The sequence below is a fragment of the Centrocercus urophasianus genome, unplaced genomic scaffold, assembly GCF_019232065.1.
Source record: "Centrocercus urophasianus isolate 14NV4802_14NV808 unplaced genomic scaffold, USGS_Curo_1.0 seq_40, whole genome shotgun sequence".
NCBI classification, from domain to species: Eukaryota; Metazoa; Chordata; class Aves; order Galliformes; family Phasianidae; genus Centrocercus; species Centrocercus urophasianus.
In genome coordinates this window covers 2,697,842-2,721,101 of record NW_024884978.1, presented here as the reverse complement: position 1 = coordinate 2,721,101, position 23,260 = coordinate 2,697,842, and the positions used below count along the sequence as shown (strand labels likewise).

The window sequence follows — 23,260 nt, the reverse complement described above, 5'->3', positions numbered from 1 at the left end:
CAAACACACCATAAGGAAGGAGAAATGCCTTCACACTCCCTGTTTATATCCTCCCACCTTCTCACAGTCCTCGCAATTTGAGGCTTTTCTGAAACAAAAATAACGTAACTGCATTTGACAGTTGGGAAGCTACACATGTTGTTTCCCATTTTTGTTATATTCCTCTCCTGGCTTCCAACATACCACTGCAATGCATTTCAGTTTAATTGTACACTACTTGAAAAGCATTTCCTTCTCAATACATTGCCTGATAAGAACTGGGGGCACAAAACAAAGTGAGTTATTAAAAACATTTCCTATTTATTTATACCCTTTGTCCATATTACTGTCATCTAAATCACCTCACTTATCAGCTGAAGCTGCAGTCTATCTCATTTTTTCTCCTTTAAAAGCATCTATAATAATCCCTGCCACCACATTGACAGAACATACAATATTTGAGATCTGGGCCCCAAAATTGATGTGATTTACAAACTGAAAGCATAAAGATGGTTTTGATTTGGCATGTATTATTTCCTAATGATTTTTCAGATAGTGGATCCTCCTAGATGTTTTTTTCAATAGGAGCCACTGACACAAAGAAGCAAGCTATGGAGTTATCCCCCCAAATACCCCTTTTGACTTTATGCCTACTGATCCTCCTGATGAATCTGAAAATAGGCCGTGTAAAAGCTTTGAAAGTTAGCAGCAAATTATCAGACCTTTTCTTATTCCATGCAGTTTAACACAGTTCTCTCAGATCTTTTTTGTTTATTACTTTGTCTCTTCTGTCACTGTGGGGACTGTCACTCTCCTTTGTCACTGTGTTGTTTAACCTTGTTAAGGTTTTGAAGAACTGAAAGGACCAAAGAAACAGAAGACCTCGGGGGCCTCTGATCAGGTCTGCCTGTGTGCACTTAGCCTGCACCACTCTCCTGTTGATTTCCTCTATGAAAGAAAACTTCCTCATTTCTGTGTTCCACCCCTTTAAATTAAACATCATTGTTGATTTTCCTGTTCTCTTACTTTAAACCAACATATGCAAAGCAAATAAAAAGAGCTTGGCAAAGCTGAGTGTATCGAATTGAAAACTATGCTTTAGTAATGATTTCAGAAGTGCTGGTGAGCATTTGCTCACACATGTGAAAGTTCTTTTAAACGATATGTGCATTTGATTATATATTTCTAAAAATTAAGTCCTCAGACAGCTGTCATTGTCACTGATGTTTACTTGCTGGCAGCCATTATTTTTAGTCATAATTAGGATCTCAGCTGCCTCTGTCACGCTGCAGGAGCTGAAGGATGAGAGGCACCATTAGTTCTGCTTCTGCATGACTTACAGCGAGGAAATCCCAGAGTTCCTGGGCAGCACAGGATGCTGTGCTTTGAGAGGAGGGTTACATACCCACTCCAGCCAACGTCTTAAAGAAACCTAACAGCACACAAGGCTTCACAAAGCCATTCTAAATCTCACTTCTAATACATCTTCCAACCTTATTGCCCTTGGAAATTATCTCGTCGTTTTGCAGCTCCCCAACAAGCCATGTCACCCGTCTGCTTACAGCCAACCCCCCCCAACAACACCTCGATGTACGCCCAGCTCTCCCTGCTGGTGAACGGCACAGGCTGGATCTGCGAGGCCAAGAACTGCCCTGCCCTCCTGCCGCCAGCGCCAGCCCTCTCCCCTCCTAATTTTCTCCGTGAAAACACAAAACAACCGCCTGCCCTTCGGGGCAATGAGGGCAGAACCGCAGCAGCAGCGCCCGCACTGCTCGGAGCGGGGCCGGCCTGAGGCCGCCATTTCGCGGCCTGAGCTCTGCCCAGTAGGCGAGGAAAGCCAGGAGGGGAGGCCTGGGCCGCGCCGTGCCGGTGAGCTGGGCCCGTCACGGCACAAAAGCGCGAGGCTCGCGTCAGGAAACCAGGCCCGGCCTTGAGGCACAAACTCTCCCCACCCCCATCTCCGTTTCCATGACGACCGGCCCCGCGCCAACACGCGCCATAGCACCGAGGGCGCGAGCAGGACTCAGCGGGAGGGGGGGCGGGAAAGGGCCTCTAAGCCCCGCCTCTTCCGGCGCAGCCCGCCGCTCCGCGCGGCCGTTGGAGCAGGGGGCGGCTGTTGGCGGGCGGCTGCGCCATGGGCAGCGCTGAGGGCACAGGTAGGCGCGGGCTGCGGCTCCGAGGGTTCCTCCCGTCTCCGCTGCCCTGTGGGGCCTCGCGGTGGAGCTGACGCCTTCCGTTTTATGCAGACGTGATGTTGCTTAAAGGTTCCCGCTCTCCTCTTTGTGTTGTGGATCCTTAAGCTTTTTATGCGCCCTCCCTTTTCTCCAGCCACGCTTTTAGGTCTGGAGGTGGCTGGTTTCGAGGCCGAGCTGCAGGAGATGCTGCTCGAACCTGCCTCGCAGCTATAGCTGTTAAAGCGGTACTGCAGAGCGATCTGTGGAACTGAATGAAGAGTAGGAATGGAAAAGCATTTCTCCCCGTGTACAGAAAAGCAAAAGCAGTACCCAAGAGGCCTTGTGCAGGAACCACACAGTCCTCTTTCTTCCCTTTTCTCCCTTCAAACGGTGTCATCACTTTTCCAGCACCCTGCAGTCTATGGTAACGCTCACTGCTCCTTCTGTGAAGGACGGTCAGCTCTCAGCAGTGCTTTGGCTGATGCTGCCCGTGTTCCTCACTGCTCATATTTCTCTCTGAAGGAAATCCCACTGGGTGCAGAAAGCATTGCTGCCCTGATCACACCAAGTACTGAGCCCATCGTGTGGCATTGGCCTCGTATCAAAGGCACCTGAAGTGGTTCCATCTTTCACTGTAACTATCCATTCTGTATTTCTGTGTCTTCCAGTTCTGTTGTTAACATACTCTACTTCTTTATAGATTGGGTCAACGTTGCCAATGATCTTTTAAGGAGCTGTCACATAAACCAGCACATAAAGCATCTCTCAGAGTGCGGAGCTGATGTATTTGTTTGTCTTTATGAGTCGATCTTAGGAGAAAAGGTACCAGGTGGGAATGTTAATTCCTAAGGATGCTTTTGTGTGCTTCTGCATATTTTACAATGGACAAGTTCAAGTTTGCAAATTTTGCAACTAGGTATTGTTTGTGCTGGGAGTGAAGAATGAAAACTGTTTAAACAGTCAGTGTTCTTGTATTCAGTACTTCAGCTGATAGGATCCCCACATCTTCTAGGGGATATACTATGTTTATGCTTCTTTTTCATTAAAGGTTTCATACAACCATATAATTACTGAACTTTTCACCAAGTCATTTTCTACTTAAAAATTAGTATTTTTAAACTAAAACTAGTTTAAGTAAAAATAACAGCAGTAAGCTGTCAATTCAGATAGCATAAAATGTATGTATTTGTTTTAAATAGATTTCATAGCTACTCCTAGAAGCCAAGAGGATGATGCACATAATGTACAAGCTGTAATAGATTCTCTGGCATTGGACTACCTGCAGGTCAGCTTGTCACACATCACTGGTAAGTACTCATAATGTGGTTTAATTTGAACACTTCATAAGAACCATATGCCACAAATATTATGTAGATATATATATATAATGTTTATATATATGTGTAATGGAATTAGATACAGTATCTGTAAGCTTTCAGTTATTAGAACTGAAAATATTTTAAGATATATTAAGTGTTTGGGTGCAGCTGTGCTCTGAGCTGACACCTTCACAAGGATTTCCAGTCATATTCAGAAAACTCCTATTCTTTGAAGACTTTCAAACTACTTATTAACAAATAATAAATTAGTGATTATTGATATGACCGTACCTTCTCTTGAGGTGAGAACATTGTGAAAGGAGAAAAGGAGTCTATCAGAAATCTCCTTGAAATATTTGATGGTTTGTTGGAGTATCTTACAGAAGAAGTCAGTGAATTCTCTTCTCAAAATGGAGGTGAGAAGACAGATTTCCATGTTTGAGGTATTGTGTTCTGGTGATACATTATTACGGATTCTCCAATCCATGCCATTCCATAATTTAAATATAACCTTTATAATATTTTAAAAAGCACTTATAATGTTATATATATATTAAGACCCTTAAACTATTTTAATAATAATGAAGATAAAATCTTTTAGTTAATATATAAAATAATTTTTCCTGAAAATTGATGCCTCTTCATTATTAACAGATGAGACTGTACTGCCCAATAGCAAAATGCAAACTGTATCTCCAGAGCAGCTGGAAAGCAGTGCTGGTCAACTTACACCATCTTTGGAACTTTCATCAGTTGACAGGTAAGAATAGCTTTGAATACATGCATTGACACAGTAAGTTACTGTTATTTTTGCACATCTGTAGAGCAGCTAGCAATTCTCAGTAACACGCAGAAAAGAAACATACATCCCTCAAATGGAACACAAGCTAACTTTCTCCTCTAGCTGGGCAGAAAAACATTTCTAGATCTTTTTTGCTCTGAAGAATTCTGATGGAGTTGTTTCCCTTAAGCTTATTTTCGCCATGAAACAAAATGCATTAAGAACTTTGTCCCACTTTTAAATGATTGCATTTTAGTTGAATAGCATTAGATCCATCTTCCTGACTTCTACATTGGTTTGCTTTGTGGAAGCTGGCCTCCTGTGCCCCACACTGCAGTCGCCAGTGACTGAAGTAGAGCTGGGACTCTTCTGCATCTCCACCTTGTGGACGGAAGAGGCAAAGACGTTTAGAATAAACATTTTATCACTTCATGTTCCCCTTAGGTCCCAGTCGGAATGCTTTGTGCCATTGTGTGATGCAGACGGTTCGGAATCTACCAGTGAATTAATTCGACTTGGAGATACTGCTCATTTGTCCTCAGAGAGAGGAGAAGGTGAGCTTGGATAAATACATATCTTTAAGACTAATCTGTAGTAGCATTTCTGCAGATAGCAAAATTGGTATCTGTTTTGCTGATGCCAAAACAGTTCAGCAGTTTAAATGTGTCAACGAACAAAAGTAAATAAGTCACGAAATTCAAACTCTGCTTCTTTTGGAACTCCTCTCAAATTTAGGTGTCTGTGCTGTTAAATCACACCTGCACATATAGAGCAATGCAGATTTATTCAAACAACTGATATGTAGGCTCAAGGTAGCCTACCTTTAAAATTTAACAGTTCTGTGCAATCAAACGAATATGGTAATTAACATTAGATACTTAATCTTCCCTCTAATGCGCATGGATGATACACAGAAATAACATGCCACTTCTATAGATAACACTTTTAATTTCAAGTTCTTTATATTGGTTTCTTAAGGATCCTTGGAGTCCATTCACAGCACTGAACTGCCAAAAGAGCATTTCAGTTCCAGTGCTCAAAGGCTCGGGGAGCCACCAAGCCAGGCTGTTCCTTTGCTACCACCATTTCAGCCTGCTGAAGCCAGGTCCTGTGATCCTGTACACAGAGATCACCAGAGCTTGGACAGTCAGTCAGCAGCTTTGGTTAACAGTCAAGAACTGGAATCTCCTACTGTAAGTAAAAACCCATCCTTTGTTTTTTATTAATCAGTACTCCCATGGTTCATTTTAAAACCATCTAATTGAGAGAGGTGTTTATAGTGCACACATGGATGCACGTAATCAACATTCCTGCACAGTTTGCAGTACAGTTGACAATATAATCATGGTTGTGTTCTTGTACAGCTGGCAATAAAGTCAGCACTGATTGCCATGCAAGGCAAACTTGATGTATTACCTTCCTGTCTCATTTTTCTTGTGTTTTCTTCTAGCTTGAAATGTCACTTACACAAAAACCTGATGATGTTTCAGGTGCTCTTCTGTCAAGAAAGATCCCTGGTGAGAGAATTTTGCTTCCTACAGAACAACTCCATGTGTCAAATATTGCCTTAATTTTATATGTAGTACAGAAAACATGGTTTTAAAACTACCAGTGCATCTATTTAGAATTTTCTTGGTATTTTTTTTTGTTTTTTGTATATAAATAGGTTACTTCCAAGCTGTTCACTGCTTGACAAAATAGCCTATCCCCAGTTCTACTCCTTTCTTACTTAATCCATTTAAGATGCCCCTGTACTACAGAAATCACTTCTCTAGATGAGCTTATTGTGAGCAGGGGGACGTGGCCCCAACACACCATTTTCAGGCTGAGGAAAAGGTTCTTAATTGCTGTTGTAGAAATGGTTTAGAAAGTAGTTTTCATGCTTATTTTCTCTGTTGCCTGGGAGACACTGATTACCTTTCTAGTTTCCATAGCACTCCTTTGACACTGAAAATGTAAAACCTGAAAAATCACTGAAATGGATGTCATAACTGTGTAAACACAGTTGCCTTGTCATTATGTTCTCTTTGGCTGATTAAGTTCAAAAGGCCACAGATATTTTTTGGTAGCTATTCCCACACTAATAGGCACACTGCAGTCTACGTGAGTGACTAACAGTAACCTGCCGTCTGCTTCTGCAGCAGGAGACAAGACCGTCCGGAATGATGCTGAGGACAATATGAAGGTACATGTTGCAACTTCACCACCTTCGTGGAAGCTCAGTCGGTGCTGTTGGATTTCCAATTACTTTTCTTGTTATTTTGTAGCACCTCTGGGCTTTTGGGCTTCTCACTTCAATGCAGGAGTACACTTAGTAACACAGTGTTGTTAGACAGTGGCTGCATGCAGTTTGCAAGTCACCTCAGTTCTTTCAGGAAGTGTTTCCTCCAGGAAGGGTGAACACCAGTACATGTCAAGCTCTAATTAATCACAAGGGCTTACTGGTTCTCGTTGTCTTATTCAGAGAGAACATTGAATATTCACTTCCTTGTGTATCAGTATTCTAAATTAGTAAGAATTTGGTTTTATGAGGTTATTTTAAAATTTTGCTCCCTTCCTAAAGATCACTGAATTGCCTCATTGCATATTTTCTTGCATTGCATTCTTGCATTGCCCTTTGCTTTTCAAAACCTACCAACCATTCAGCAGCTGCCATTCTGTGACTGTACTGGAAAATACTTTTTTTTTTTTTTGCCTTCTGCAGCCACAAGAGGTTCTCACAGACGTGTCTGCTTCAAGCACTGCCTTTCTTTGAAACTCATTTTCAGTCGGTACATTTGCAAGTGTCTGCATGATGACCCTGAATTACTCTGGTTTGAATAGATAAACTACCAGCCTACACTAAAGCACTGGCATAAGGACAGGAGTGATTTATTTTAGCACGTTTGCTTTGAATTGCTGCTTAGTCCATACTCAGTACTAAGTTCAGCTTGCTCAGTGCATTGCTTGGCACTGATCCCCCAGGCTAGTGAGGCAGTATATAGGGACACTGATGTGTAGACTTTGTTATTCTGATTTGGTGGCTTAGCTGTAAATGATTCTTAAACTGATCTATATTTTTGCTAGCTTATTTCCTTAAACATCTACTGTATGTGTGTGATCACATGGTTCGAAATGTTTCTGCTGTAAATACTATTGTAGGATCTCTCCTACTATAGTCTGTGGTACTTCTGAGCATTACTGTGCAAATCTTAATTTTTGCTCTTAATCATTTTTCAAGGTTCCTTGGGTATATGGGACTTCTGCATCTGCTTCACACTTAGATCAAAAATTCTCCTTACACACTGAGCAAATAACACAGCATCCAAGCCCTGAATCAAGACATCTGCCTAGAAAGAAGAGGCAAGTTCAGTTTTCTTGGAGCTGAGCCATTTTCCTGTACAATTCCTCCTGTCTCCAGCTTTTCCTTTTTTTTTTAATGAGGCATCTTCCTCAGCTGTATGACTGCATGACTTCAGCAGAAGCCTTTCCTACTTCCATCATGTGCACATTTTCTTAAGTACAGTTGTAGGCCCTTACACAGTGAGCTGTACTTCATCCTATAGAAATGTGCTTATGCAAAAAGTGAGCTGGAATTGTATGAGGTAATATTTATCTCTACGTTTTTAGAATAGAAATGAAATCTGGTTGTTTTTGTTTTTGTTTTTTTTCAGATATGAAAACTCTACCATAGATTCACTTGAAGTTCCTCTTTCCCACAGAACAACAAAGGAAAACCTGCCTAAGCAAGAGCTGTATCAAGTATCACAAAAACTTTCTCACAGGTTAAATGAACTGGATTCAGTAAGTAAAATCTCTGTTGCATCCAGACAAGGTAGCCTTAGAAATAACAGCGGGAAACAATGATACAGATTTTATATTAATGAAAAAGCAATCTGCAATTAACATTGGGGATGGCACTTCTAAATTTGAGTGAACAATTGAACAAATGAACAAATGAACAATTGATCCTGACCCCCTTCCCAAAAATCTGTCCAACAGATGTTGAAGAGAGCTTTGGGTGGGCGTCCCAGAGAAGAGGTGACAGATGAAGACAACCTGTCCCAGCACAGTGACAGCGTGATGGATTACGGCCGAAGGAGAGCTGAGCGAGGTGATCACAGAGCCACCCAGCAGTGATTCTTAGCACACACAGGTTTTAGAATGAGGAAAAAAATCCTTCTGTAAAGCTGATGCACTGACCTACACACAGCTTTACTAAGTTCTGTGCTCTGTGTCAGTGGCAATCTGATTTTATAGCGACCCAATATGAAGACTTGGATATAAATCTATCATGTAGCTTGATCTAATCTACATGCACAACATTATATTGAAAGATGGAGCTGTTTATGAATCTTGAAAACAGTCTCTGTTGTTAACTTTAAATGGTTTTGCTGCTTTATCCTTTCCCATCTTAAATATCTCTTAGCACTTCTGCTGCCATAAAAGTCCCCACACGTAGGATTCAGAGCAGGGATAAACCTAAAAGCAAAGGCTTTAGCTTTTTGCCATTTAATTTGTGCTAAATATTTCAATTTTGCTGTGGATGGTTTTTAACTTGGCTGGAGCTTTTTTTTTTTTTTGCTTGAAGCTGGGTAGTTACTAAAACCCCCCTCCTCACAGACATACCACACCTGAAGTACCCCAGCAGGACACGATCCCTTTCTCCACCATCACCCTCATCTCAGCATCAGCTTTTTTCGGAGGCAGAAGACATGCTTTGCAGTAATGGAAGAGGCCAAATGAAAAGCATTCGCAACAAGTTGCAAAAAGAAAGGGATGAAAGAACACAAGAAGCAAAGGTAACTTCAGGGTTAGACCTGTTAGTTGTTCTTAGTACAGTTATGCCAAGAGTATTGGAATTGAATGTCCTTGTTTACTGGAGGCATTTGGCCCACTTTTATGATTTTGCACTGTTGTAGTTGTAGACTCCAAATACTGCAGAAAAAAGAAGTTTTAAGTGGAAGGAACAATTTTAACCCATATTCTGAAGAAGCTAATGAGGTATCTATCCGTCTGGACCGGTTATTTTCTCTGCAAAGTTCCTTTTTTTGCTTTCTAGATGGTTGCTAAAGCTTATGAAAATGAATTAAGAATTTATGAAGCTCGGGAGAGGCTCAGACTTTCCAAACTCAGGGAAGAAATCAAGGAACTGGTATGTAAAGCATTATTTTGCTAGTTATCTTAAAATTTGTCTAAATACTTTGTCCAGGCACTGTGCACATTTTCTGGGTGCAAGAACACCTTGACTTCTAGTATTGGAGTTATAGAAGAGTTGTGTACTGAAATAGTGAACAGGGGTCAGCTTTTCCAGAGACAAAAATAACTGTCCCTTGGTTTTATCTAAAGTTGTCAGCCCTTGTAGGTAATATTCTCAGCAGCAGAATAACCATCATATGGTTTACATGAAGTGATTTCAAGAGACTGTGATTTAGATAACTATGCTAAGTCAGAAGGCAGCTTCTGTAGACTGGCCTGAACTCTCGTGATGCTAGTTATCTTTCTAAGAGCAAGTCTGACCAGCTGCAGGCCCTCTCAGCTATTTCCTACTTGCCTCCCCCATTCCCCAGGCTGAGAGCTGGATGCCCTGCACCGTGGAGGTAATTTGCTTTATGTTGTCATATTTATGTTTTTTTCTACCTACTCTAGAAGTCGTTTTTTTTGTGCAAGGATGATTTTCTACTATTATGAATCTGGCAGAAGGGTTCTTAGATACTTTCTAGTACTGCTGCTTTCTTACAGAGTACTGGACCATCAAGGAACTTAGGTTGAAAGCTGTGTCATTCTGCTGTGGGATGCACTGGCTGTTTTCACAGCTTTTGCAGAAGCAGTGATCAGGCTGCTGCAGAACTGTGAAGTGCTGCAAAAGAGCTGAGGTTATGCAATAGAGAGATGTAACCTTTATTTGAACCGTGGACTGCATTTGGTACATTTTCAACTTCTCAAGAATTCAATTCAGTATCTCCAATTTCTCATTCTACAATTTTTGATGCCATTTAAGTTCTGATACCCAAACTATGTGATCTATCAGTCTTGCCCTTCTCATACCTGTTCTCCATCTGTTTTACATCTGCTCCAAAGGAACAAGGATACAAGGAAAACATCTTTAAAGAATCTCCAAAAATCCCTCAGCCAGTGAGAGTTTATTCTAGAAAAACCACACCTTGGAATCCCAGATACAGCCAGTGGATTCCAAAACGAGGGACTGCAAAGCCAAAGAAAGCAGCTCCAAGTAAGAAACACAAAACTATACTTGGTGGAAAACTGGCATCCTTTGAAAGCATGTGTTGGAACTCCAAGCATAAAGGCATTGGCCCAATATATACCAGTCAGCTGTAGCATTTTCCCCTTCTTATGACCTCCATACGTCTGGATTTTTGTTACAGAAGATAATGCTCTAAGTAAATGTGAACCACCCGTGCACAGTTCAAAACTCGGACCCACTTGCTACCTCCTTAAACTCTCCTGGATAATTTTCAAAGCTTCTTTCCATTCCTGCTACTCCTGTGTTTGCTCCACTATACTCTGAGCTCAGTCTTTCTTCCCACTTTTTCTGAACATGTATTATTTCAAACTGGGCCTCTAGCTTTACTGGGTTGGTGCTAAAACATATGGAGGTGGACGAGCACAATGTTTGGTAGGAAAAGACCCTGCTGTTGTAGCAGAAATTATGCCATGGGTTTTGCTGAGTCAGAAATGTTCCAAGAACAGTGAACACAAATCACAGCTCAGTACTGCCAAACAGCATTATGTCTGTCTTTATGTAAGGTCGTGGTACAATCCCCTAACGTGCCTGAATGTTGGTCAGGGACACTATTGGGATTTCTTGGTTTGTTTTTGCTAAGTGTTTGAAATGCATTTACTTGGTTAATACTCACTTGTTTCATCTGCCTGTAGTTTAGTTTATTTCTTGCCACCATAATCAAAGACGTAATAAGAATGTTGCAAATGAGTTTGTTTTCCACTTCTTTGTTTTCCACTATTTATACAGACCTGTATCTGCCACTGCATTAGCAGTATTTTAAGTTGCTGGAGCCAATGAAACAAAGAAAGTTGTGACTTATTAGTGACAATCTGAACCATCTGAAGAAGGGGATGCCTCTCTAAATAGGATTAACCATGGTAAAGGGGGAGACGTGAGGCCTGAGCTATAAAAGCCGTTCTTCAGCAGAAAAGAAAAAAAGCCACTTACTTGGGATTGGTTTCTCAGCTGCTGCATTGGAAGAGATCCTGTGTACTGCTGAGTTGAGCCTGACATCATAACAACAGCATGGTAGTTGCATACACTGTTCAATCTGAAGTATTTCCTAACTTAGGCTGATGCTGTCTGGAAGAATTCAGCACTAAATGTAGTTTCCAGGGCTTTATTGCTTACATCTTTCTTTACTTGTAGTGAAAGTCAGGGATGATGACCTCCTGCTTCAGCTACTGGAAGAGTTCCCCCACCTGCACGTTTCCCAGCACGCTATGAACAAAATGTGGCGGCAGCAGCTCGCACAGACTGAACGGCTGAAAGCAGCTTCTGACAGGGCTAGACTCAAACTCCAAAATGAAGTGAGTTCACATTCTTACCTTTTAAGCATCAGCTGACAGAAGGGTAGCGCTCATCAGATGGTGTTTCATAGTAAAATCATCCTGGCCGTGCACCATGGATAAGAACACAAACATCCTGAACACGTCCTTTCACACCGTGTGTCTCAGCTGTGAGACAGAGCACGGCCACTGCTTGTTTACACCTGCATTTCTATTTAACAGAACTTATGTCATATTTGTAAGTTATCAGCAGTGCAGCATCGTTAGTAGTGTTTGCTACAGCAATTACCTTACGCACATCAACTCAATATTGCTGTTTATATTGAGTTAACCTTTATGTTAAGTATAAAGGTAATATTTCTGGGACAACTCCTGCATACAAATGCCTGTCCTGCAGAATGATAGAAATAACTTTTTTTCTTTTTTAAATTAAACCTCCAGGTTCAACAAGCCTTGAAGAAGCATGAGCTTCTTGTTGCAATTATTAAAAAAGATCGAGACCATAACAAGAGACTGGTATGTTCTTTGAATGGTATTTGTTACATAGAATACTCCCTGTTCATAAAAGGAGCTTCTTACTTTATGACAACTTTATGCCTTTTGAGTAACTGTGGCCTCAAATGCCATGTAACCTCTGCTGTGTGGCTATCTGGAATAAAATGCCACTACTACACTTAGCTGCTGCTTTAAAACACAAACAAGCTGAAAGCACATGAGGAAGAGAAACTTCAGCCTGCTGGTTTTAATGTTAACAATACCAGCAGCTGTGGCAACGCTGACTCCTTAATTATCTGGTACTGCTGATGGCAACACTGCGCAAAGTCGGCGGTGATTACACTGCATTTATAACTTAAAGCTTTAAAACTGGAATAAGGAGTTTCTTAGTCAAGGACCCCATTAGAAATGATCAACAAAACTTGGCTTAAGCAAATCCATTGAGAGATCGGTGGTCTCACAGCAACTTTTTTCCATTTAGCAAGAATTAAAGCAACGTATCTACTGCCAGAAATGGACTCAGAGTAAGGTGAGAGAGAAACGCCAGCAAGTTGTTAGAGCCAGGAAATACTATGAAGATTACCGTGTCCAGCTGCGGGCCAAGATGATGCGGGCTAGGACAAGGGAAGAAAGGGTAAGCCCAAGTTGTTTTGCTTTGCAAGTGTGGAATTCTTCTGTATTGTTTGGATGCGATTGCTGAGGACCTGCAGTATCGCAGTACAAATAATGGTAGAAGGAGACAGAGGCAACTTAAGTGAACAGAATGAAGGAGCCTGGATTAAGTGGCTGGGCAGTCAAAGCTGTGATGAAAAGTTTCCTTCTTTGGAAACACTGAAGTCAGTTGAAGGCAGGCCACTGTAAAACAGGAAGGATGCTTGATAGTGTTAAGGAAAGGAGAAAAAGGCTCACCCTCAGCATGAAAAAACAAGGCTAACATCAAGACAAATTGAAGAAGCAAGTTTTCAGAAACAGAGAATTAAGAGGTTCCTAGAGCTACCATCCAAAGAAAATAACCTAAATTTTCAGTTATGGAAACTGACAAAAAAAACCTGCTTTCACTCATCTTTGTGAAACAAAGTGGACTTTTTGACAGATGAACTCTATTTAGGGCTGCACATCACAGCTAAGTTAAGCCAGCAGTGCTAATTTATTTCACAAGAGTAGCTGCACAGTTCTCACCTTTTAAAGTCTAGGAAGTTTTGTGTATTAATTCACTGTTATTGACCTGAGCACAGTTTGTGTCTGAAGCTGTGCAGCAGTGTTCTTTTGTACGGATGGGCAGTGTGAGTGCAGGCTGCATTTCCTGTTATTGGAAATCTGGGTGAACATCCTGAATTAGACAGAGTGCTGTGGGCTGTAGCTCCACATGTTCAGAGTTTGGTGCATATAGGAAAAATCAGCTTTGATCAGTACATCCCTGCTGTTCTGGCCACTCTGATTCATCCTGATTGAACAAATCTGAAAGATGTACTTTTTATAAGAATTCCAATTAAATGAATATTACAAAGATAGCTCAGCTGTGCCTGTACCACTGGTACTCGATGTGTAACTGTACTTTTTCAAGGGCAGTGACCCTTTTTTTGTGATTGCCCTTTCATCAGGAGATAAAGCATCTCAAATATGTTAACATTTACTTACAAAGCAACATACCCAAATTAAATTGGTTGGTCGAAGCCTTATATTCAAAAAGGTTTGGTACTCCCAACAACAACACAGCTTTTTTAAGTTTCTAGGAAAATTGTGTTTGCTTTTTTAATTGTTGGCAGATATTTAAAAACTTATTTGAAGAAGGCTTAGAAATTCAGAAGCAAAGACTGAAGGAGCTGAGAGCATATGCTCAAGAGATGCGTGCTGAGCAAAGAAGAGAGCATCAGAATGAGCTGGAGTCCATGGAGAACTATTACAGAGATCAGGTAAGTTCAACCTGCAGCTGAGACAGCCAGATAATGTTTTCAATAGTAGAAGCCTTTCATTTCTTTAACTGAAACATGTATTGTGCTTAGTTTTCCATGCTAGCAGAAGCTTTATCTCAAGAACGCCAACAAATCCGAACCAGAGAGAAAGCACAAGCACAAGTAAGGGTTTTTGATCTTGTGTGGATGTTTTCTTTCTTTATGCAATATGCTAATACCTGTGTTCTGTTTAGATGCTGCAGAAAACAAAAAGAGAGCTGAGGTCAAGGATGGAAAAAGAAATACAGCAACTGCAAACAGCAATAATGCAAAATGATGATGAAACTTTTTTTCATGAACTAGAGGCAGACAGACTCAGATCTAGGCTTCAGATGGCTTCCTTTCAGTACAACAAAAGTGGTTTCTCTTAAGACATGGTAAATAGCACTGCAGCTGTCTGCTGAGCTGGAGGGGAGTCTCTGAGAAGTGCTGCGACAGGAAGGTGGTGTGCAGCTGCTGTTCTGTAAGATCAGATCTGTCATCTCCATGTGCCAGAGGCACAGCTGTTGGTACCTGGAACTTCCAGTACTTTTATGATTAATAAAGTTTTAAGCTACTTTCTACTGTGTAGCAAAGCTGAAATGATGTCAGAATTTTAACGTGTATTTATAAAACTTATTTTACTTTTTTCTTCTCATAAGGAAAGCAGTTCAATTTTTGCTGCAACTTGAGAGCAGACATCCATTCAGTAACACAGAGATGAGCCCCTTTCCAGGAAACCATTAACATAAAAGCCAAAATAAGACCTTTGTTGTTCAGTTAAGACAATTAGCACAACCCTTATTTTAGGCAGACGTCTGCAGAAAGACTCAGAGTGTAATAAGCACTTTCCCCTGAAACGAGGGCGGATTACTTAAAGCTATTTGTTACATTTTAAAGTAAACAATTAAGAAAAACTGAAAACTTTTTAAACCATTGATGCTGTGACAGTGCAAACAGCATACAATTTATTGCTCAACTTCTGCATGGGTACATACATTAAGTACTTAAAAACCATTTTATACAGATTTTTTTGTTAAAGCTCATGTAACAGCTGGGTGAAAATACAATGATACCAATGCTAAAACACTCTGTAATAAATACAATGGAAATGATAAACTAAGAACTGTCAGGTTGTGGAGGAGTAATTACACTTGTATAAACTAATTACAGCTACAGACGAAGCTCTGAGGATGTGGTAGAGCCAGAAACCTACTACATAGTGTAAAGTACAACAAATGGCACCTGGTAACTAGGTGGTGCAGTTTAAAATCTGAAGCACTTGGAGCATGCTACATTAAGCTGTATGATGCATTCTTATGATATAGAAGCAAAGCTTTTACTTCCATCAATGCAGCTAGTTTAAACGCACCAGAAGTTCTATACAGATGTAGTGTTGTAGGACAAGAATTTAAAAACAGCTTGTGTGCTCTGGACTTTAGTACAACACAACAATTTGGTAAAAATAAATCAGTTTAGGGAAACTGAAACTATGTGCAAAAAAATTAGAATACATACTGTACAAAGCACCATTACAAAACTCTTTACACCGAGAAATTAAATCCTCTGAAATTCAACTGTGTACTGTATATCTGAAATCTACAAAAGTTCTGTTCATAATTAAACATTCATATGAAAAGCAACAGCATAAAACCATGATGTGACATTTCTCTAAAACAACTAAAGACTGGATAAAGTAAAACCCAGTAAGAGGGACACATTGAAATAAATATTCACATTAATCATGGGGTGAAAGTCCAAGGTTAAAATGCAATATTAGGCTTAGCACCTTTTTGAGGGCAAAAGTAGCTGACGTGATCTTGAAATACAATTTTGCAAAGGCATCAACTAAAGTTTTCTGATAAACGCGAGCGATGAGGTGCTTTAGTTAAAGCTCTCAGTCATTATAAAGGTAGAAAGGCACTCAAAATACTTGGTATATTCAACCTCATCTGTCAGCTGTGGAAAGTCAAATGTAAATTCATCTAGGTTTGCTTATAATATATTAAATTTACAATATTTATCTGTGACAATTTAAAAACAATTCTCTATGCCATATCAAAATGGTTGGTAGAACAAACAGATGTACTGCTAAGGCTGCTGTGAAAATGAATGGTATTTATCAGCTGATCTGCACTCTACATTCTGCAGAGCTCATTTCCTCCCTCCTCAGAAATGCTTTTATGCTGTAAAGGTGGCCACAACCAGGTGTTCAGTACATGAACCAGCCTAAGGAGGTGGGCAGGGAGAGGTTCCTAGGAGGGTACAGACGCTGTGGTCAGGAGACACTACAGAAACAGCCTTTAAATAGTGCTGAGGTTGACTGCCTGGGGAAAAGAGAAGAGCGTACCTTTCCCCTGGAGTCACCAGCTGAGCCCCGACTTCTCCCAAAAGCTGGATCGAGCTGGATTTTACATCTGGCATGCTTCCACGATCAGGGTGTCTGCAGCCACAGCCTGAGCAAGAGCAGAATTAAATCCCTTACTCAACAACCATGTTTTGATTCTGTGTCAGGAGAGCTTCATGTCAGACCTCCAAACTTGATGGGCGAGAAGAGGACTTTGGGAGTTATGTCACACAGTGGTCCCCAACCTCAGGAAGCAGTAACAAGTAAGGAACGCAGTGGGCAACATCCTGCTTTGCTTTCCAGAAAAACTGGAGAAATGCAGTGGTGGCTTCTCTAGTAGGGGCTCCCTAACTTAACAAAGGTACCAGCCGTTTTAGGAGTGCAACAGTCCCTTGAAATGAAGAATGGCCTGATATATTTCAAACCTGGCTGTTACAGCAAGTTTCTTGGCTTTATGTTTACATCCCTAAGTAGCCTCACCCCTGCAGCCAGCCCAGAACAAGGAAGCAAGTCTTTCAGAACAAACCTTCCAGCAACAGCTGTACAAAAATATATATATAATCAAATGAACATGTGGATTTGGCTCACCAGGTTCTTACCACAATTCTAGAAAGCAGTCCATTGCCCACTGTTCTAATACACAACATCCAGTAGTAGTTTACTCACTGCGGCAGTCAGATTTGGCAGAACAAAATGAAGTTCAAGCTCCAAGGAACAAATAGAAAATGAGCCAGTTCACTGTGACTCACACTGCTGTTTACATCCCGGTGTTTAAGCATTTCCAATACCCTTCACTTTCTTCTTATTGACAGTGTAAAAATAGTGCAGACTTGATGATTGATTGTAACCTACGTTAAAAAACAACACTGATTGGAAAAAAAATGCTGCCTGTTCCAAAGCTCCTCACCGAGAGGAGAATGCCACTGCCTGTTAAGTAGAGCCATTCATCTACACACCATGAACAGATTATATGGATCTTCACTGAGATTTCCCAAACTTACTTCAAAATTCAGTTCCCTCCACTGGTAGTGCATTTTATTCCCCTTTGCAGAGATCAACCCATGTTATAATTCATATATATACTTACTTCCATCCCTACAATCAATAAATTATGTGCTTTTAAAACCTCATTTTTGAAGCACATCGCATATTTCAGTTAATACAACATTTTTAGTTTTACTGCCATTTTTCCTTAGTTGTAACTCAAACCCACGTGTCACGAGCAGCTAGACAAAGATTAAATTATGTTTTACCTGATAGATCTTTAGCATCCACAATATATTATGTGATTTGGCTGCATTCAAACAAGCTTTGGTCGGCTGGGTAGGATGGGTTCTGTAATGAACTGCAAACAGGTTGCTGCTGTCAAATGTTACCTCATCACCACGCACACGAAGTTGAAAAATGCAGTGTTTAAAGTCAAAAGTCACAAAAAATACTCTTGACTCGTTAGAAAAATGCTGCGTAAAAAAATCAAAACGTCTGCTCTTCATTAAAAAAGGTCTATTCCACATCTAACACAAATACTGTACCAAAGGCAGTATGTGTCACTCACACTAGAAATTTTGCTTAAGGAATCTGACGAGCAATATAAATAGGCCCCAAAACATCATTTTCGTGATTCATGCTTGAAAAATATAAAAAAAGTTCCCTGTGGTAACATTAGTTGAATGTACATTGCAGAATATAATGTTTTACTATAAGAAAATGCAGTAACATGTAAGTGGCTTTAATTAAAAAGATTAATGATCCTTTCAGCCAATTTTATGCAAAAAGTTAGAATAATCCAAAATATTTTTTCCAAAAATAGCAGGTATAGATGCTGGTCAGTATCATACATTTAAAAGAGGCTGAAACGTGACTTGTACCGACTGCTGAAGTTGTTTCTTGGTATCTGAGAATAGAAATCAGGTAGGCAAATATAATAGATTACCTTTTACAAAAATAGTAGTAGTCTTTAAGTATAGAATACTGCTTAACTGTTGAAATGTAGGAAAAGTCAGCATTCTGTATGTTCAAGGTATTAGTTTTTAATAGCAGCTGAATGATCCTATGGCAGGAACCACAGAACCTATTTTCTTGAAAGAAAAAAATTGCAAAGTTGTCCTTTCCCTCACAGTGTCCTAGTGTAGAAAAGGGAAAGTTTCCTGTATTTCAAGCATTTCTCGAGTCTTGATGAGGGAAGGGCATTCCGGCTGACAGGAGTATAAATAGAGTCTCAGGTAAGCCTGTGAAGGGTCATTCCACAGCAAACCCACATGTTTCTTCAATGGCAGTTAGCAGCTTCTCATATAGCTTGTCATAGCTTTCATAAGGAGGAATGTCTATTCGGTTAAAGCTGCAAAGACAAAGTGAAACCTTCAATTATTTGGATCTTACAGCCTCCCCCAGCAAATCTCTGCTGCAGTTCATTTAAGATACTTGAAACAATACTTGACGTGGCCAATGGCACTTCACATAAACAAAATCAATTTGTAGTTTTCACACCTTTACTCCTCTGTAATGGACAGCATCTGCGATGCCATAAAAGAAAGAAACAGTGTGAAAACAGGCAGCAAATCCACATATCACAAGAGACCTGAACAAGTCTTACCAGGTATGAGCTTTCGGCAAATTATTTGTGCTGGCATCGATCTGGTGTATTGTAAATAGTCGTGGGCCTGCAGCACCTGAAAATCCAGAAAAGATCTCTAGTACTAGTTGGAAATTGCTTTGCTGAACTGCAACAAGAAAAGACTGTAACAAAATGCAAAAAAAACAAGAAAAAAGAAGAAAGAGAGGGGAGAGGAGCTACACACAGAAGCTGAGGCTGTGAGCAGCTAGCAAAAAGCCAGAGGAAACCCACAGCTCCTAGCAGTCAGAGTCTGCCCCTCCACCCACAAGAAGTAACCATGCTGTTATCTCTCTTCCAGCAATTTAAACAAGAACAAAGCACTGACAAGGAAAAACGTAAGATACCTGTTTTAACTGCACACTACACAACTGAAGGTCACTTTGCCCACTCCTCCTAGGAAACTTCTGCAGCTCTACCTGTCCTCACATTGTAATGGGCAGTCAAACTGGATAGAGTTTTCATGGATACTTTTTAAAGAAATAATTTTATGACATGACCTGACTGTACAGAGTCACACAGTCTCTAGCAGTCATAATCTCTGCTAAAGGAAAGAGTGTAGCACAGCAGTCTTTAGACTCAGTCAGAATATGCTAAGATTCCACCAGGCCAGAAGAGGTCACAAACGCCCTCTGTACAGCTGGCATATTTGCCTGAGTAGACTGGCATTCAAGGACATAATCCACAGCACCAATCTTTCCTATGGGGACTCTCTGCTGTCAAAAAGGAGTATTAGTAAATGAGACTGCATTACTGTATTACCACAACTCAAATCTAGAACCTGGCAACATCCATCTTCAAATCTGTAGGAAAACAGGATTTGTTTGTTCACAGAAACTTTTTCTTTCTTTTTTTTTTGTTTTACTAGTATAGCCACACTAAAAGTAACCAGCACTACTTTCAAGTATTCTCAGGCCATGACCAGTTACAGTTTGTTCAGACTCTACAGTCCCTGGTATTATTTAAACACTTGAAGTAACCAGGGCCTTCAAAACCTCAGTATTCCTGAACTTCTAATGTTCCTGAATACTTTAGAGCTCAGGAACAGAGGAAATGGACAATGAGGTCTTCTACCTGATGGAGAGATGATGAATAAACAGATTTCTGTAGCAACTGGCTTTTGTACATGGCAGCTACTACCACAGAATGTGTGCTCTCTTGAGATCTTCTACCTATTACAACAGGTTGTGATCCATGTTTCCCTGGGCTGTTTCCTCTCATCTTGTGAAAGGACAAAACATGGTAACTATGGTGTTAACAGAGCAGCGTGGGTTACAGCCAGAGCTGCTGCAGCTGAGATCCAGAGCTCTGAATGAAGCTCATAAAACAGGTCAGTAATTAAGTAATTGTTTCCTTTGCCAGGGCTGCCTGCGATTACGTTGCTTTTACAGTAAAAACAGCCCAGATTACCGAGCTCCTCTGCTGTTAGAAGCACAGGAACATTTGCTCCTTGCTGGTATTTGCTGGTCACAGAGCTGTGCAGATGCTTGCAAGAGAGAGAAATGAAACAACAGTCTTCCAGGAAAATCATGCGAGAATCCTGGTAGGATTTCTACTGATCAGAATGTATTGCTAGAAAGGGAAGGAAGTGTGCAACTGAAACAAAAGAACCGGTTACAGCTGAATCAGAAGGTAATGAGCAAACTCACAGACTATTTCTGTGACTGCTATTCATCAGACCATTAAATATTCCTCTGAGGAAAGTCACGTAGCAGCCAACCAGCCTCATTTTGAGCTAATGCTTCTGTGCCGCGTCTCACTGCTTCCTCCAAGCACAGGCATTTGCAGCTACTTTGGGCAAAATTACCTTGCAATGCCTTGAAGCCCTGCAGAGGCACTCTGGATGAGCCAGTCACAAACTGGAGAAGTCGTGCTCTCCTCTCTTCATCAAAAAACTCCACAGCTTTCCAGAACCATTTCACAATGTTGCTGTCTGGTGTACAGTGTTTTAACCTAGTATTCGCCTTCCAGTCATTAACATCAATTTTTCCAAGTCCACAAATGATGAGCTGTAAATTTAAAATACGATTAATGATGAATTGTTAATTTAAAAGATCGTTTTGGAACTACCCAAATAATGCATAACTGATTCTGAAAAATTGTTACTCCAAACTTCCACAGTTGCTACGAAACGCTGCGTTGAGAATCACTCTCCTGGTTCTCTTGAAGATGCCTGCCATCCATGTCAGAGACTGCATGACCTGGTCACCTCTTATACTAACTGTATTTTTGTAACAGTGCACCTGCAAGACCCCTGGAGCACTGGGGATGCAACCTCACATGTTCCTTAGTCTCAGAAGACCGCCTGAGGCTTTTATTATCACACTTGACAACGAAACATAACATTAGTGTACTGACCTCTAACTCTTTCTCATCAAATGTCTTCAGCAGATGTTGTGGGATTACTTCATTAAATCCCTTCTGTAGAGCCAGAAACTGAGCTTCAATTCCTCGTAAAAATCGCCAGTTTACATAAAGCCTGCAAGCACGTTCAAATTGGATTTATGAAAGGTGTATTCAAACACAATAAACCTGCAATTTATCCAGCCCCCCAGAACTGGTCTTAGTGACAGAAAAATATAACAGAGCTATTGCATTACCACCTAGAAAGAAGAAAAAAAGCCACAAAACCCACAACACTTAATTACTTAATGTGCATAAACTTTCCTCCCATGGGAAATACCAGAAACACTGAAAAATATATTGCTGTACCTGACATATTCCTTTTTGTTTTCTTCTGTCACTGGGATGCTTTTGCCATTGGGTTTTAGCTCATGTTGAATAATCTCCCCGTATGCGTTGTGTTCTACACAAAACGTGTGGTCTAAGACTCCTGTAATGTCATTCTCACTGGTGGGAAGAAATAAGCAAGTGACTCAATGAAACATTCTGCAAACACATCACATCTGTAATTCTTTGGACAGATGTCAGAATTTAGTTTCTGAATACCATTTAGAAGAACTGCTGGAAGCAAGAGGTGAACAGACATTTTTGCTGTATTATATTTTAAGCCATCATAAACCTTTCAATGTTATACTTTAATAAAATGGTAACTGTCATTAACAAGCAAAAATCAGTAAACAAAGTTATGAATAACTGAGCACTTTACAGCTCAGTAATCTCTTGCCCCCCCCCCCTCCTCCCAGATTTGAAATCCTTGAGCACGTTAAGCCTTTAAAGAAGCTGAATTGTGCACATAAGATGTTTCTTAAATCTGCCTGAGCGGGAGATCAAAACATGCTTCAGCTCTTGTCAACAAGCATTAGGAACATGTATCACATCAACTGAGACACAATTCTAACACTAAGATATAATGCACAGTACATACAGTATCCAAACCAAGCTGTTATGAAGATCAGGGTCAACCAATTCCATATCATCCAACGTAATTGGCTTCCCTAGCAACTGCTTATAGAAAGGCAATGTGAAGCCACCATCAATATAGTGTCCATGAAACACAGCCATCCCCATTATCCGTCCAACAAAATGGAAATATGATAAGTGTTCCTGGAATTGAAAGAAAAGACTCAGTGATCCACCTAAATACAACTCCTGGATTGCATTTGCTGAACATTTAATTAAATTTCAATACAACTTAAAAACAACAGCAACAACAAAACCACCACCACCCAACAAACAGCCAGAGCTGTTTGATTTCTTTTTTTAGTTTGTTTTTATAGACAGCACATCGAGTATGTTGCTTCAAGTCCAGAAGTCTTACTGTTAAGAACTAAACTCCATTTCTCCCATAGGAAACACAGACTAACATCTTTAAGAGTATTAAGAACATTTGAGATGTTTCTTTGATCCACACTGAAATGAAATGATGTCATTTCATAAATTCAGTCTCTAGCAATACTGATGTGAGAACTAGATTATTGAATCTAGAGCATTATTCTCCACGTGTCCCTAATTTGTGGGTCACAAAAGCATCATTTCACTGAACTCATAGTATCAGTCATACCGGGTTAACTGCAGAATCTGGGTTGATTTGCAGTGTGTAGATATCATCTCGGGAATATTGGAAGAGACCATAATAAGGATTCAACATTTCATGTGACAACAGGTAGAGCCACTCCCTGAAGAACAGAAAAAAAAGAATTTACTGCAT

General features: G+C 40.4%; 2 protein-coding genes across 5 annotated transcripts in view; one reads left to right on the top strand and one right to left on the bottom strand.

Moving 5' to 3' along the window:
• The first annotated feature begins 2,064 nt into the window (after positions 1 to 2,064).
• CEP95 (centrosomal protein 95) lies at positions 2,065 to 15,768 on the top strand. The gene is made up of 21 exons (XM_042833160.1): positions 2,065 to 2,135; positions 2,854 to 2,982; positions 3,353 to 3,460; positions 3,775 to 3,888; positions 4,127 to 4,232; positions 4,698 to 4,807; positions 5,232 to 5,446; positions 5,704 to 5,770; positions 6,395 to 6,438; positions 7,474 to 7,595; positions 7,907 to 8,036; positions 8,235 to 8,346; positions 8,856 to 9,034; positions 9,295 to 9,387; positions 10,314 to 10,464; positions 11,626 to 11,786; positions 12,207 to 12,281; positions 12,742 to 12,894; positions 14,027 to 14,173; positions 14,264 to 14,335; positions 14,407 to 15,768. The coding sequence occupies exons 1-21, from the start codon at positions 2,114 to 2,116 to the stop codon at positions 14,581 to 14,583; spliced, it is 2,487 nt and encodes an 828-aa protein (XP_042689094.1). The 5' UTR covers positions 2,065 to 2,113; the 3' UTR covers positions 14,584 to 15,768.
• Positions 15,117 to 23,260, bottom strand: part of SMURF2 (SMAD specific E3 ubiquitin protein ligase 2) — a 56,382-nt gene continuing 48,238 nt past the window's right edge. Inside the window, exons 13-20 of one of the 4 annotated variants that reach the window (XR_006171178.1) lie at positions 23,114 to 23,228; positions 22,478 to 22,656; positions 21,862 to 21,999; positions 21,508 to 21,628; positions 20,957 to 21,158; positions 19,132 to 19,207; positions 16,542 to 18,876; positions 15,117 to 16,446 (exon numbers count right to left, since the gene is read on the bottom strand). Coding sequence is in view for 1 of the 4 variants with exons in the window: in XM_042833161.1 (XP_042689095.1) it covers positions 18,777 to 18,876; positions 19,132 to 19,207; positions 20,957 to 21,158; positions 21,508 to 21,628; positions 21,862 to 21,999; positions 22,478 to 22,656; positions 23,114 to 23,228 (931 nt within the window). In the remaining 3 variants the exon portion in view is untranslated. Of the gene's footprint in view, positions 18,877 to 19,131; positions 19,208 to 20,956; positions 21,159 to 21,507; positions 21,629 to 21,861; positions 22,000 to 22,477; positions 22,657 to 23,113; positions 23,229 to 23,260 lie in introns of all 4 variants that reach the window. The other 3 variants (XR_006171177.1, XR_006171179.1, XM_042833161.1) reach the window with 3 other exon arrangements.

Excerpts from the sequence above, each read along its gene's own strand:
- CEP95 (XM_042833160.1), top strand. The coding sequence starts at position 2,114 with ATGGGCAGCGCTGAGGGCACAG. Across the intron at positions 2,136-2,853 it reads GGGCAGCGCTGAGGGCACAG|ATTGGGTCAACGTTGCCAAT; the intron begins GTAGGCGCGGGC and ends ACTTCTTTATAG. Across the intron at positions 14,336-14,406 it reads GAGAGAAAGCACAAGCACAA|ATGCTGCAGAAAACAAAAAG; the intron begins GTAAGGGTTTTT and ends TGTTCTGTTTAG.